This window comes from Mus musculus, chromosome 8, assembly GCF_000001635.26.
Source record: "Mus musculus strain C57BL/6J chromosome 8, GRCm38.p6 C57BL/6J".
NCBI classification, from domain to species: domain Eukaryota; kingdom Metazoa; phylum Chordata; class Mammalia; order Rodentia; family Muridae; genus Mus; species Mus musculus.
In genome coordinates, this window is record NC_000074.6 from 94,483,230 (window position 1) to 94,497,957 (window position 14,728).

The 14,728-nt window shown below is 50.0% G+C and overlaps 1 protein-coding gene across 6 annotated transcripts in view; it reads left to right on the forward strand.

Annotated features, from left to right (window-relative positions):
- Window positions 1–14,728, forward strand: part of Nlrc5 (NLR family, CARD domain containing 5) — a 92,938-nt gene that overhangs the window by 48,895 nt on the left and 29,315 nt on the right. For all 6 annotated transcript variants that reach the window (XM_006531162.3, XM_006531165.3, XM_011248428.2 and 3 more), the window contains 13 exons: window positions 841–903; window positions 1,309–1,392; window positions 3,403–3,486; window positions 4,423–4,512; window positions 5,354–5,422; window positions 6,284–6,352; window positions 7,101–7,193; window positions 7,596–7,679; window positions 8,252–8,341; window positions 9,102–9,146; window positions 9,812–9,889; window positions 11,041–11,124; window positions 14,553–14,636. In XM_006531162.3, the coding sequence (XP_006531225.1) occupies window positions 841–903; window positions 1,309–1,392; window positions 3,403–3,486; window positions 4,423–4,512; window positions 5,354–5,422; window positions 6,284–6,352; window positions 7,101–7,193; window positions 7,596–7,679; window positions 8,252–8,341; window positions 9,102–9,146; window positions 9,812–9,889; window positions 11,041–11,124; window positions 14,553–14,636 (1,017 nt within the window). The remainder of the gene's footprint in view (window positions 1–840; window positions 904–1,308; window positions 1,393–3,402; window positions 3,487–4,422; window positions 4,513–5,353; window positions 5,423–6,283; window positions 6,353–7,100; window positions 7,194–7,595; window positions 7,680–8,251; window positions 8,342–9,101; window positions 9,147–9,811; window positions 9,890–11,040; window positions 11,125–14,552; window positions 14,637–14,728) is intronic.

The window sequence follows — 14,728 nt, forward strand, 5'->3', positions numbered from 1 at the left end:
GTCCAATGTGATCACCACCAGTCACTGTGACTATTCAAATGAAGTGACTTTCAGTCCATCAGTTGCATTTACCACTTTTTCAGGGCTGCGCAGTGGCCGCAGGTATCTCCTGTGGCAGATGACACTGTGAAACTTCTGTCACAGCTAAAGGTTCTGTTAAAGCTGTGGCTCTCAACCTTGGTAATGCTGTGACCCTTTAATAGAGTTCCTCGTGTTGAGGTGACCCCCAACCATAAAATTATATTGTTGCTACTTCATAACTGTAATTTTGTTACTGTTAAAAATCATAATGTAAATATCTGTCTGGTGGGTAGGATCTCTGATATGTGACACACATCAGAGGGGTCATGACCCACAGGCTAAGAACCACTATGTTAGACAATTCTAACCTATAAGTTTATAAAAATTGCCTTATGGTATAGCCCAAGCTTCTCTACAGTCCCTCGCATTCTCTTTACCTTATGAGAGAGTCTGGAAGGGCTATAGCTCTTCACTGCCTGGCCTTGCCTATGGAAGGCAGCACATGCTCCATGTCACATCAAAGAGATGTTATCATAATGAACTTAGGAAATCAAAACTGAAGAGTCTGGTGGGTGAAGTGGGGGAAACCACTCAGTCACACACAGGAGAAGCCACATCTGACTAACGCTCCCTTAAACCTCAAGCCCTTTGCTCCTGCCACTTTGCCTCGGTACAGCCCAAGCACCTTCTACCACTGCCTTTAGCACAAACTCATCATGGGGGTGCCGCAGGATCTTCAGCCCTGGATGCCAAGGAAAGAGGTCCAGTCCATCAGGTTGGGATCCTGAGCTCAGACTAGTGTGTAATGTTCTTTTTCAGAGCATCAGATGTACAGGGCAAAGACAGCCTGAAGGAAGGACAGAGTCGAAGCCTGCAACTCAGGTACCACGGCAAAGGATAATGGAGGTAGGGTCCTTTCCCAAAAGAGGAAGAACATCCAGGAAGGAATACAGGGGAAGCAAATGGAGGGACAGGGAAAGGGCATACATAAGCAACTGTATCAACAATAACTCCAGCTGAACGGACCCATGCTATATATGTGGGGTACTGTATTCAAAGGTCTGTGTCTGGTACCTCATAGGAACCCTTGTAGGAGCCCCACTAATAACACATGTTTCTCTACTTTGGTAGAAGAAGATAGTGAGTCATAGACAGATTAAGTGCCTTGAATAGGTTCACCCCACTACTTAGAGGTATGCAGATTCCAGAGCTGTTCCCTCAGGATACACCTGACTCAGAACCGGAAGGACCATGATTTTCTCCTGATACCCTCCATTCCTATCCCAGGCTTCAGAAATGTCAGCTCAGGATCCGTGATGCAGAAGCCCTTGTGGAGCTATTCCAGAAAAGCCCCCAGCTGGAGGAAGTGAAGTGAGTACCCTTAAGTGGGAAGCCTGGGGCAGGAGCAGGCAGGGAAGCTGGCCATGGTAGACAGAATATCTGTCACCTGTCCTGTATCAGCGGCTCAGCTAGAAGCTGTCAGGGGTGTGTTTTATCATCTCCTCTCTGTGATGGACCACATTTTATAGAGAAGGAAATTAAGGCACAGAGGTAAATTTGCTCAAGATCAAACAGGAAGGAAGCATCTGGCCTGATAGTCCCAGCCCCTCCTCGTGAATTCTGCCACTACCTTTGTGGCCATCAGTAGAGTGGGACTCCTCCTGCACTCAGGCAACCCATTCTTTACAAGCTAAAGAGGTTCCCATGATGCCTGTCTCCTGAGCATGGCTTAAGAACTGGTGGTGGTCATTACCTAGTGATAGGAAGGGAACTCCACCAAGACAGTCCCAGGAAGTCTCCTAAGGGATGTAAAGACAGAATGGTGGGGTCTCCAGGTGGTGGTGGCGTACGCCTTTAATCCCAGAACTTGGGAGGCAGGGAGATTCCTGAGTTCAAGACCAACCTGGTCTATATAGAGCGAATTTCAGGACTGCCAGAGCAACACAGAGAAACTTTGTATCTAAAAGCCAGAGTGTGAAGTATTTAGGGGTGAGTTGGCCCCAGCTCAGGGTATGGTCCATAGGGTGAGTCTGGGCAATCATCTATTGGTTCATTACTTTGTTTCATTGGAACACTAAGGGAGACAGCATTACAATGTATCAAAGATGGGCCAGCAAATGGCTTAGCAGGTAAATGCACTTGTTGCCAAGCCTGGCCACTCTGAGTCCAAGCTCCAGGGCCCACACGGTGGAAAGAGCGAGAATCAGTTCAGAGATGGCTTAGTGGCTGATTGCTTGGGGCTCTTCCAGGAAGCCTGATTTCAGTTTCAGTTTCCATGTTGGGCTGTTGTAACTGCCTATAACTTCAGTTCCAAGGGATTCCGAGCCTTCTGGCATCCATAGGGACCCATACATGTGGCACACACACACACACACACACACACACACACACACACACACTTACATACCAGAATTTTAAAACAAAAATGAAGGCATGAGATATTTCTAACCCCCTTGCCACGACTGAGCCTGGTCCCCTCACTTGCAACAGGACCCCAGCCACCCTCTCAGCTCTGTTCCCCCCTACTGCCAATCCAACTTAATCTCAAGCCTGGCTCATCTCCAGTGTCTTCATCCACTTCCTTTGTTAGAACCCGCATCTCTCACCTAGTGACCCATTAGCTTCTGCCTCACTATTGTCCCAGCTCCCACCATGGCATTCTCTCCCTGGCAGAATAGACAGAGTTTCACTGCCACCTACACCATCAGTCCCTCCCTCTGTTCAGGGTAAAGCCCAAATCCTCAAATCCTGCGGGACCCAGAAACCTGCCCCAACCTCCACAGCCCCTTTCTAAGGCCTTCCCCCCCTGCCCGAACCCCACCCTCACTCTATTTCCAGTCTAAGCACACTGGCTCCCTCTGGAGGCTGGTATGTTCTATGCCACAAGGTCTTTGTGTTACTCCCACTACTAGGGACAAGCTTCCCAGATCTCTCCCTATGGAACTCCTGGGATTTCCAGCAAGTAGTTAAAAAAAAAAAAAAATCAAGCCTCTCTGACCTTACATTGGGTCAGATATCCTCAGAATTAGGGAAGTGATCGCAAGAAGCAATTATGCATGTGGCAGAATACAGGAATTGTCAAAGGGGGTCCTTTGAGGCAGGCTTGTCTGGGTTCAAACCCAAGCCCACTCTTGAGCAAATCCCTTAAGGACTCTGTGCCTTGTTTACTCAGCAGTAAGATGAAGATACACTAGCTGCTGCTTCATAGACTGTGAGTATGAAATGTGCCACAAGTGTGTAAGTACCAAGGCCATTGCCACATGTGGAGCTGGCAGTCTTTAGTTATTATAAAGTTCATTCATGAGAACAATGGTCTGACTAAAGCCAGGGTTGGGAGAGGGGGAGCACTGCAAGAGAGTCTCCATGGTGCCTCTATCTTAGTCTTTCAGGGAACCATTTGGAAGATGATGGCTGTCGACTTGTGGCAGAGGCTGCTTCACAGCTTCACATTGCCCAGAAACTGGAGTGAGTTGTACTTCCCACTGTTGGGTAACAAGGGGAGCCAGGAAGAGTCCCATTTTTGTCCCTGCCACACCCTGCTTTCCATGTCCACGGTCAGCAATAGTAGCAGCATCTATCTACCCAGCTTCCTCTCTCTCCAGCTAAGTTTGGGTGTTGATTATACTTTGCCCTGGCCTCTGCCCTGAACCACCAGTAAGCTCACCATCTAAGTCCACACACATAGCACATAGCATGCCCATGGCACATCTGGCTCACAAGCTAGGTCTGTCCTTGCAACAACTGGCAAGGCTGGAGCCTTGCATGGGCCAGAGCTGAGGTACTGACTGGGTGGGTACTGTGCAGACAGGTCAAGACATTAGCGGACAATGTGACATGTTTGGTTGAGGTGCAGGTGTAAATTGTTGGAGTGGTGATCTGAGAAATCAGGGTGTACAGTGGTGTGGAGCTGGGATAGAGATGGTTGGGTTGTATTGGGGTTTTAGGATCCTATTTGGGTAAGGAGTAGTGAGGTCAGGAAAAGTGGTTTGGACTTCAGCTTTATCTGGGTCACTTCATAACTTTAAAAACCCTGGGAAGGTAATAGAATGTCTCTGGCCTCAGTTTCTCCATCTGTAAAATGGAGTTAAAATGGGACTGTGCATGTCCAAAAACCTTGCCAGTCCTCCATGTTACTCCATAGAATGCAAAACTGAAGCTCAGAGAGGGGAGAACCCAGAAGCAGTACTCAATGGGTTAAGCCAGAAAACTTGAGTCCCTGAGTGTGTGTGTGTGTTGGTGTGTGATGGGGGGTTGGGTGGGGGCCATACAACCCTTGGCCTGCACGGCCAGAACTCTCAGAGGGACACTGCTTGGGGACACATGACACCTAACAACTTTCAAGCCACGATGAAAGGACAGGAGCTTTCTGCCTGCTGACACCGCCTCCTCTCTCCTCCACAGCCTCAGCGACAATGGCCTCTCTCAGACTGGGGTGACCTATGTGTTGAAAGCCATGAGCACATGTGGGACCCTGGAAGACCTGCACATCAGGTGGGAATCTCAACAGAGCACCATCTCTTCACTTTATCCCTGATGCCCAGAGCTCAGGGGTGTCTCCTCATACTTTCTGAAGCTCCCCATAGCCTTAAGGACCCCCAGAAGATGCGGCTGGGGCCTGCAAAGCTGGCACTCGGTGCTGTGGGTGTCTCTTCTGGAGAACTGCCTGGGGCTGATGGAGCCAGCTGGGAATGGCAGTAACAGAGACCGAGAGAACAACTCTCTCGCTCCTCGCCCCATTTGGTACAAACTATGCAGTGCCCTGTGTGTCCCCAGCTCCTGTGGGCCCTCTTCTTTTCAACTTCCTTTGGTCTCCTCCCAGCTTCTCCTGAGAACAATCTCCAAGTGACTTGTGACCTCCTGCCCCCTGGTCCAACCACAGTCCTATCTCTATCAGTGTGAGGGGCAGAGGACAGATGTGAACGAATGTCAGTGCTTTCCTGAAAGCCTCATTCTTGGTTCTCAGCTGTATGAAGGGTCTGCTTCATGCACCCCTCAAAGGGCTGGAGGGAAGCCAGATTCTCTCACATAGTAGATTGGGGGCCTCATTCGCAGTGATCCTTGAGATATACAGCATGTCATGGGAGACAGCACCCACATCCCAAAGTGTTGCAAGGATCTGAGGAAACCCCCACCCCCACCCCACCCAGGGAAGGCAGAGAGGGCACGCTGTAAACTGAGAGACAAACCAGAACAGGAAAACCCTGAAGCCTCTGTAGCAGGAAAGCATCACACTTCACAGCCTCATAGGAAGTCATAGGAAGGGGCTTAGTTTGGGCAGGTGTGGTGCCTTAGTGGTGCCAGTAACCTTCCCTTACCCGTCTCTTCTCCATAGCCTGCTAAACAACACCGTGGTACTCACATTTGCCCAGGAGCCGAGGGAGCAGGAGGGGAGCTGCAAGGGGTAAGGACCCAGTATGTGCACCTCTTTGGGGTGGAGATGTGCCCTCCCTGACCCAGGAAGACCTAGATAGGAACTCACAAAGTAGGCCTATCTCTGTATCTCAGAAGACAGAGTGTTTGTGTGATAGTGCATGGAACCCTGGGCTCAGTTTCCCCACACTGTACAAGTCAAACATGGTGGCATCTAAGATACATGAGATCCTGTCTGAAATACTGATCAAGAATTCACCATGGGTCAGGCAGTGAGCAGGTGTGGCGGGAGACATGGGTCTGATGAAAAAGGAGCAGAGGGCAGACTACTGGTATGCCAGGCCAGGCTGGGATGGCTAGACAATAATTATTCAATGGAAGCTTAAGGTTTTAGCCTAAATATTGAGAGTAGTCTGTCTGGCATGGCGTTCTGATATGGCCAGAACTCCTACCTTCCTTTGGCAAAGGGGTATATGTTTCCCTCCTTTGAGGGACTTGCAGCACATGGCCAGAGGCTTAGCTCTGTGTCTTGTGTGTCTAATCACAGGCTATTGCATATTGCATAGGGTCTGAACTCTGAAGGTTGGTGGGAGGGGATCTGTCATCTCTACCATCCCCTGTGGTGATAATGACAATGATATTAATGGTGACCATAACCAAGGTGAATTGAGCACTTACTCAATGTAAGTGTACAGCTAGCTAGCACTAGACTGAGACAACTCACATGTGCCAAACTAGTCCCAGAGAGAGGCTAGCCCCAGTCACATGCCAGACTAAAGTCTCACGACCCTGGCTAAGCACCGAGACTGAAAGGTTGACAGTGAGTTTGGCAATGGACCCTGGAACCAGAGGCAAGATGTGTTGAGTCTGGCCTTGCTATGTGTTCCTCCAGGAGGGCACCACTTATCAGCTTCGTGTCTCCTGTGACCTCCGAGTTGTCCCAGAGATCTCGAAGGATCAGGTACAATGGCAATATTCCCTTCCTTGTCCCCAAGCCTTAAGCCTGTCTCAAAGGCTCCCCAGAAGACACCACAACCTGCCATGTCAAGGAGTTATGGCTGTCAACTTCTTGTTTCCTGCATAGCCCATCCCTCCGTCTCCTCCTACTGTCTAGGCAGCCCTATCCTGTACCCTGCACCCTGGGCTGGAGAGACTCTGAACTGAGAAAAGGGGAGCCATGAGCCTCTGATCCCCAGTTCTGGGCATCAGCCTGGGCTCCCCTCAGCTCTGCATCTTCCCATCAACATCACCTTCTTTTTGCCTGCCTGCCTGCCTGTCTGTCGGTCGGTTGGTCTGTCTGTCTCTCTCCTTGCCTATCTCATTCACAGTTTGTTTCTTTCTCCAAGGTCCTCATTCTTATCTCTCCTCTGTCTTTGCTTTTTGTCCCTATCTGTCTCTGCCACTGTCACTCTGTGTCTCTTTGTCTCTGCCTATGTCTATCTCTAACTACCCCTGATGCAATCTCTACCTGTCTCTGTCTCTATTTCAACCTGTCTGTCTCTGTTGCTCTCTTGTTTATTTCTGTCTCTCTCTCTCTCCAACCCCAGCCCTATGCCTCTCTGCTATTTGGGGCATGCTGTGTGTTAGTCCTCCTGCCTTTCTCAATGCCATGTACCACAATCCCACCCTTCTGCCCACTAGGGGCAGCTTTCCTCTGGATACAGTGTCTGGTGGGCACTGCAGAGCTGTGTGGGTCTTGCCCCTTGCAGGCTGACACACTGTGGCTTCCTGGCCAAGCACACAGAGACGCTCTGTGAGGCACTGAGAGCCAGCTGCCAGACCCACAACCTGGATCATCTTGAGTGAGTATTTGATTCCAGAAAGGCAGCGGTGGGGACAGTAGAGTGTTGCTTGGTGATAGAATGCAGGTGTCCTGTTTTCTTTTGAAGAGTCTGATCCCCAGATTTCTTTCTCATTGACATCAGAGACCCTTCAGAGACCTGGGGGGCGAGGGGGGAGGGACAGTGACTTTCTTTCCAAATATACATCTCACACTGGTGCCCTTTGCAGCCATGTCTGGCTCCCAGAAGACCACAAATCTTAGAAAGAATGGTGGGGGTAGGGGGATGGAAGTGTCCCGTGTGTGAAGTGCAGAGTTGTGACGTAGTGCTTAGATTGGGTTCCTGGTCCCAGGAACCAGGTGACCACACTGCTGCCAAAGCAGAACCTACATCCTCCACTAACCTTTGCTTCTTCCTTTCCAGCCTATCAGACAACTCTTTGGGGGGCAAAGGAGTGATCCTGCTAACCGAGCTGCTCCCAGGACTGGGTCCCCTGAAGTCCTTGAAGTAAGCAACTAACCACCCCCCAAGGCCTCTGGGTTCCCACCAGTGAGAGGGGTTGTTCGGGTCTTCTTCTGGATACAGTAAAGATGTAACCAGAAAGTGCGTATGAGCCCTCTTCCCACAGCAACACACAGGCAAGTGTTCAACAAGGCCTCCCCCTGGCTTGACTAAACACTGACTTACTTCAAAGAACTCAGGGCCCCGCCGTTTGCTTCAGGCCTTCTCCAAGCAGCTCCTTTGTGTCTCCTTGGAGAAGAGATAGCTTTCCTCCCGCTCCTGTTAAGGAGTCTCCTCCCATTTTTAATTTACCCTGAGTCCCGCCATTCCCTTATCAGGCGGCAAAATAGAGTTCAGAGGGCGCTCTGGGCTCCAGTTGTCACCTTGAGCAAGTTCCTACCTGCCTAGCTCATCTCCACAGCTGTGCAGTGAAGTTGGGGGGGAGGGTTGTGATGGTCACCTGGGGGTTCACTGGGGTCTGCCATCTGCGGCCAGAGACACTCCCATCACTGGCCCTGTGCTCTGAAATTCAGAGAGCGTGTCTGAGTCCTTCACCACTGTCACTGTGTGATCCTCAGCCTCAGCAGGAATGGCTTGTCCATGGATGCTGTCTTTAGCTTGGTCCAGTGTCTGTCTTCCCTGCAGTGGGTGTTCCACTTAGATGTCAGGTGAGTGGCTGCCCTGTCCCCCACCCTCTCCCTCCTCTCATAAGCCCCTGCTGAGGCCTCATTTTTACAGGTCATTTGGGGTCATCCTCAGGATCTTAGATGATACCAGGTGCAGTGAAGGTGTGCTAGGATTAGTGAATGAAATAAATGAATGAACGAATGGACAAACGAACGAATGAATGAATGAATCAGTAAAGTTTGTGGCTCCATGGTACCAGGAACAATCAAATTTCTCCAAACTCTCCTTGGGACAAACATCTTTCCACTCTCCCTTACCCTCCAGGTTGTCCTTAGATACTCCTGAGCAAACTAGGGGCTGGCTGGTGGCCTTCGGGGCTCAGGGACTGGCTTAACTGGCATCTCCAGAGTTTATGAAGCTGGAGGGGAAGGCACCAGCCAACCCACAGCCCTGGATCTCCCCCATATAAAAAGCCTGTAAAAACCCTCTGCCTTTCTCCTCCTTCCCTGAGAATCCTAAGAATAGAGGTGTGGTGGCAGGTGGCCAATGCTGGTCCTTAACGTTAGGGTTCTTATGTCCTTATTTGGATAGAGCATGGAAGCCTGCCTTCTCTCCTGCTTTACCACGAGAGGGCGCTGAAATAATAGGCCAAGAGCCCTGCAACCAAGACTAACCGTGGCTGTCGATTGATCCATTGTTACTATAGTCCCTGGGTGGCAGGCTATCTCCTGGTCCCTTAAGCCCTTCTCGGGAGGGGACCCTTGGCCTCTTCTCAACCAGCTTCCTCCTCTTCGCTTTTAGCCTTGAGAGTGACTGCATCTTCCTTCGAGGAGCTGGGACCAGCAGGTGAGGAGAGGAGATTTGGGCAGTCGAGCTAGCCTGTAGCTCTGATTCCTGCTTCTTGTGGATGCACAATCTCCACCCTGACAGACATTTTGGTGCCCAAGAATGACCGCCAGGTCTGGCGAGGTCTCTGGGGCAGCTTGGCTAACTAGTCAGCAAGCCCCTGCAAAACCAGGCTAACTCCAATTTAGCACTTCACAGGCTCTTCCAGCTGCCCCCTGGTGGCAACAGGCGTCATGGCCCGAACCCTGGAGGCTGTCCACACAGCTGGGCAGTGACTTCACCACAGCTAACGCAGGCGATCAGAAGCCAGGCTAGCCCCTGGCTTAGGTGCTCTTGGTTCCCTAGCTTAGGGTCTCTGCGGGATCTCAGGGCAAAAGAATTGTGGATCAGGGAGACAGAAATACGGTTTTGACAAAGTGGTGGCAGGGGAGGCACTCCATTCTGTCTCCACTCACCTGGTTGGGGGCTGCCCTGGACGGGTGTGAATTGTTGATTTTCCTCGCCCCAGCTTCCCTTTCATGGATCTCAGTTCCTCCACCTGAACAATGAGGGGCCTGGCTGGAATCAAATCTCCAGATCCCTTCCAGGTGTGGAAGTCCTGAGGGCGTGGGAGCCCCCCAGGTGTGGCTCAAGCTTTCTTTTTGCTATGCTTTTCCCCCTCCAAGGGATGCACTAGAACCAAAATTCCAGACTGGAGTCCAGGTACTGGAGCTGAGTCAGCGGTACACCTCCCGGAGCTTCTGGTACTGTTTCCCACTTTTCTTTAGGGGTCAGGGATTGGGCAGAGCCAGGAGCTCGGGGTTATAAATTAAAAGAGTTTGAGAGATGGGAAAAGAAAAGGACAGGGGACCTAGCTCTGGGGGTTGCTGGGCCCTTTGGATCACCTCAGTGGAGCTAAGGCCTGACACTCTCCTAAGAGAAGATTGTCATATCTCTGAAACACACTGGAAACCCACTCTCCCCCACCCTGACTCTCTCTCTGTCTGCTTTTGAGACTTTCATTTCTAGAAAGGGGTTTATGTCATACTCCAGAAAAGTCTGGCCACAAGGGGATCTAGGGGATTTCCCAACTAGGCCACAAGGGGCTAGAAGACCTTCCTGAGACCTGGCATTCTCCCATCAGAGCTGCCTAAGTAAGAGATGCCTAAGCTGGTGCCAACAGAGCTATTCAGAGGGAACTTGTCATGCCCCAGGCAGGAGAGGCAACATGAACAAAGGCCAGGATGAGGGCACGTCTGGAAGCATTGCAGTGTAGCTAGAGCACATAGCAGCAGAGCTTGGGCGGGGTGTTCAGTTTTTACTTAAGGGTACTAAGGAACCACTGAGGGCTTTAAGCAGTGGATTTTGAGCAGTGGGGAGGCCCCATTAGATTCTCAGTGTTGAAAGATCAAACACGAACTGGAGAAAGGATCCAGCAGTTAAGAGCACTCACTGCTCTTGCAGAGGACTTGGGTTCGGTTCCCAGTATTCACACAGCAGGTCACAACCATCCCTACCTCCAATAACAGGGGGTCTGACACCGTCTTCCGTGGGCAGCAGGCATGCACTTGGTGCATGTGTATGCATGCAGGCAAAACACATTTTACAAATTAAAAAAAAGGTGAGACCCTCAGAGGGTGGTGATGGATTGTGACATCGAGAGTGGAAGTCAGAGGTGATAAGGAATCCAGGTGAGTGAAGATGAGGCCTGGGCTCCGGCAGAGGTGGTGGACAGAGAGGAGTCACCACGTGGAGCAGCTTTGATGTAGATATCGTGATGGCTGGTCACAGGAGAGTTGGGAAGGGGAGTGTGCTCTGCGGGGCATAGGAGAGGCACCTGAGGCCTGCAGTTCTGGGGAGGGTGTCTGATAGAAGAAGGGTCCTCTCTGAAGCCCCATCCTCTTCCCTCTCTCAGCCTTCAAGAGTGTCAGTTGGAACCCACGAGCCTTACCTTCCTCTGTGCCACTCTGGAGAAGAGCCCAGGGCCTCTGGAAGTCCAGTAAGTAATAAGACAAAACCCGGAGTGCACAGGGTGGCTGGGTGGCTGTGCAGAAAACTGGGTGAGGGCTTATAGGGGAGACTTGATAAATCTTTGACGGCCTTCTTCCACCAGACCAATCAGCCCTACTCTGCCAGTTATGAGACCCATCAGTGGTCAGGCCCTCTCCCAGGAGCCTCAAGTACTGGACCACATGGAGTTCTGTCTCAGAGCCCCACACAAGTCTCTCCTTCATCCTGCCTCTATGGCTAATCTCATCACCTTTGAACCCCTTGTCCCTGAAATACCTCACACTTCAGAACAACCAGGCCCTTGACCATAACCAGGAGTTCTCTCAGCCACATGGAAGCTGGCTGAGTCCTTGTACTTCAGTTTCTACTTCTGTGAACAAGACATTGAGCCTTTCCTTGGGAGTCAGTGTTAAGATTCTTATACAAGAATAACCTTTTTAAAAACTGTAGGCTGGAGCCCCTCGCTAAGCAAACCCGTCCTCTCACCGAATCATGGTGTCATTTGTCACAGTCTTGTCCTCCTCTCGCTCATTGTATACTATGTTTTTACTTTCTGGTTGTGTAGTTCTTATCCAAGATACTCAGGACTGGAAGGGTTTTAAATTTTCTTCAGATTTTGGAATGTTTGCATATGCAGAATGGGATACTTTGGGAAAGGGAACCGGGTCTAAACACAACATTCACTCGTTTCGTGTAAGCCCTCTGAAAGCAATATCCCGTTTCTATAATGGACCTGCTGCACTTAGGGCTGGGACCTGTCAGGACTGGAATTTTCCACTTGCAGTGTGACATCAGCGCTCAAACTATTACAGACTTTGGATTTTGGATTTTCCGATTAGTGAGCCTATAGTCTCACCTGCATCAAACCTGCTTTCCCAGGTTGTAGCAACCTCATGCCCTGACTTCTGGCTCCACCTCAAATCAATTCCAGACCATTGGACAAGCTAATCCGTGTAGACCTCAGGTGTGTTTCCTATGCACTTCTCCGTACAAAACACACCCAGAAAGAGGGGTTTGCATCGTCTGAAAGGATTGAATCCAGCCATGGGAGATCTCCCTGCAGCTAATTACTATTCAGTGACAGTGTGGTTTTCTCTCAGGGTCAGGTCGTGTGAGTCCAATTCATTAAAAGCATTTTATTACATTTATTCACTTATTGTTTGGGGATGGGAGGGGGTGTGTTGTACCCACACGTGCAGTGTGTGTTCAGAGGTCAGAGGAGAAGTTTCACGAGTCATATCCCAGGGATTGAATTCAAGTTGTCAGGCTTGGCAGCGAGCAAGTATCTTTGCCCTTGGAGCCATCTCACCAGTCCTCAGTTCACTGTTTCTTTTTACAGCTTATTCTATTTATTTTGTGTACATACGAGGGTGTGCGAGCTGTGGTGCTTACTCTCGGAACTCAGTGGAACTCAGTGGAGTTCATGGTTATCGGTTCTCGCAGGTCACCACATAGGTCCCAGGGAGCATCTCAGATGTCACCCTCCCCAACTGATTCTTTTAAACAAATTCCTTTAGAATAAGTTTAGACAATGTTTCAAAAAAGTTACAGAGAGTCAGCATCTGCTACACTGTGTGTTTGTTAAGGCATTACAGTGGAGAAGCCCCCTGAGGCCCATCTGGGCCACATAGTTGGTTCTAGACCAGTTAGGATTACACATCCACACTCTGTCTAAAAAAAAGAAAACAGAAAATTTCATGTGCACACACAGTATGTACTCATGTACAAACACATGCACACATAATTATTTTAAAGTTGTTTCCAGATATTTTACAATTTTTTTCTTTTTTTTTTTTTTTTTTTGGTTTTTCAAGACAGGGTTTTTCTGTATAGCTATGGCTCGATACTTTACAATTTTACTTGTAAATATTTTTAGTATGGAAAGTTTTAAATACTCTTATGTTTATTGATCTAAATTTTTTTAAAGACAAAATCTTACTGTGTAGCTCTGGCTGGCTTGGAACTTCCTTTGTAGACCAGGCTGGCCTTGAAATCACAAAGATCCACCTACCTCTGCCTCTCAAGAGCTAGAATTAAAGGCATGCCCCACCATTCCCTGCGTTTTTATTCTTAATGTAACCACAAAAATATTATCGAACCTCAGATATTAACAATAAAGTCCTAAAATTATCCAGAGCATCATTCAGTATTCGGTGGCCGTGCCTGAGGTGTTTCTGCAGAGGGCTTGCTTTTCCGGGCTTTCGCACCTTGGCCATCTTCAGCAGAGCACTGCAAGCCCATCTAGATATGTGCAGACGGCTACACTAGGCTCTCCTGTGTTGTCACAGCAATGCTACCCAAAGCACTCCAGCATTGTCTACCTGTTAGGCACCCACTGAATAGGAGGCTGTAGGGTGCGCACAGGGTTTGGGGCTGCAGGCACTGCCTAGAATCCATAAGAAAGACAGGCAGAGCTGGGGGTTTTGCGCACAAGCCATATCTCAGGGTCCCCTCCCCCCCAGCATTGATTGGGTGTCCTGGGACTTGCTTGGAGGTCAGAAAAGGTGGTCAGTTCCCTGCTGCTTACCCACTTCTCATTCTACCTACTGGGGACCTGTAATAAGTCAAAATGGGTCATATGACCATTGCTTTAAAAAAATCTGTGTAGACCCAGAGGCCATAGTATTGTGGGCTAGGGACGTGGGGAACATGGGAAGGTGCTGTGAAAAGACCCTCAGTGAAAGATCCCACTCAAGACACTGCCCTGAGTCCTGGCCAGGTGGGGACAGAAAGAGCTAGTCTGAGCCCCTCTATCCCTTACCTACCCCCTCCTCCCAGCCAACCAATGAGTAGAGCAGGACTGAGGCCAGCAGGCTCTTAAGGCACAAAGGGAAAGGGATAGAGGAGAAAGAGCAGAGGGCAGAGGGAGTGAAGGCAGGAGAGAACCCCAGCCCAAAGGAACAGGACAGGAAGTGGGGACAGGAAGTGCCTCCAGACCCTCAGTGGAGGTTGAATGTGATTCTCTAGATATTCAGGACACACAGTGGCCCAAGGGCAGATGTTAGGACTGTCTCCTGTTCTGTCACATTGTCTGCGCCTGCAATGCGGTGACTGGTGGGTTTTGATGGGCCACAGAAATCTACATCCCTCCAGTGGAACGATGGCTCACAGGCTCCATCTGTTTCATTCCTGCTGGGGTGACCCTCTACTTACAATCCTGCCAGTCCATGGAGTTTGTGGAGAGACTGCCCTACAGTCCCTTGGAAATCCAAAGTGTCCAGCAGCTTGGTAAAGACACACGGAATAAAACAATTTTATTTGTTCCATCCAGTGTTTCCAAGACACATCTGGCTTGACCCAGGAGAATGCTGTTGGCAACGCATCTCCTCTCCTCTCCTGAAGGCTCTGGCTGTGAAGTGGCCATGCTGTCCACTTTCTAGAAGGTTCCCCCACCTCATCAAATCCTTTGCTTCACAGATTGTCCTGCAAGTCCCTGAGTGATGACAGCCTGAAGATCCTGCTGCAGTGCCTGCCCCAGCTGCCTCAGCTCAGCCTGCTGCAGTAAGTCCAGGTTTCCAGTCCTACTACCCAGCTGATCATATCCCCCAGGCTGTATTCGACAGGGCTCTTCTCCTCATCCTCTTCTCCTCTCT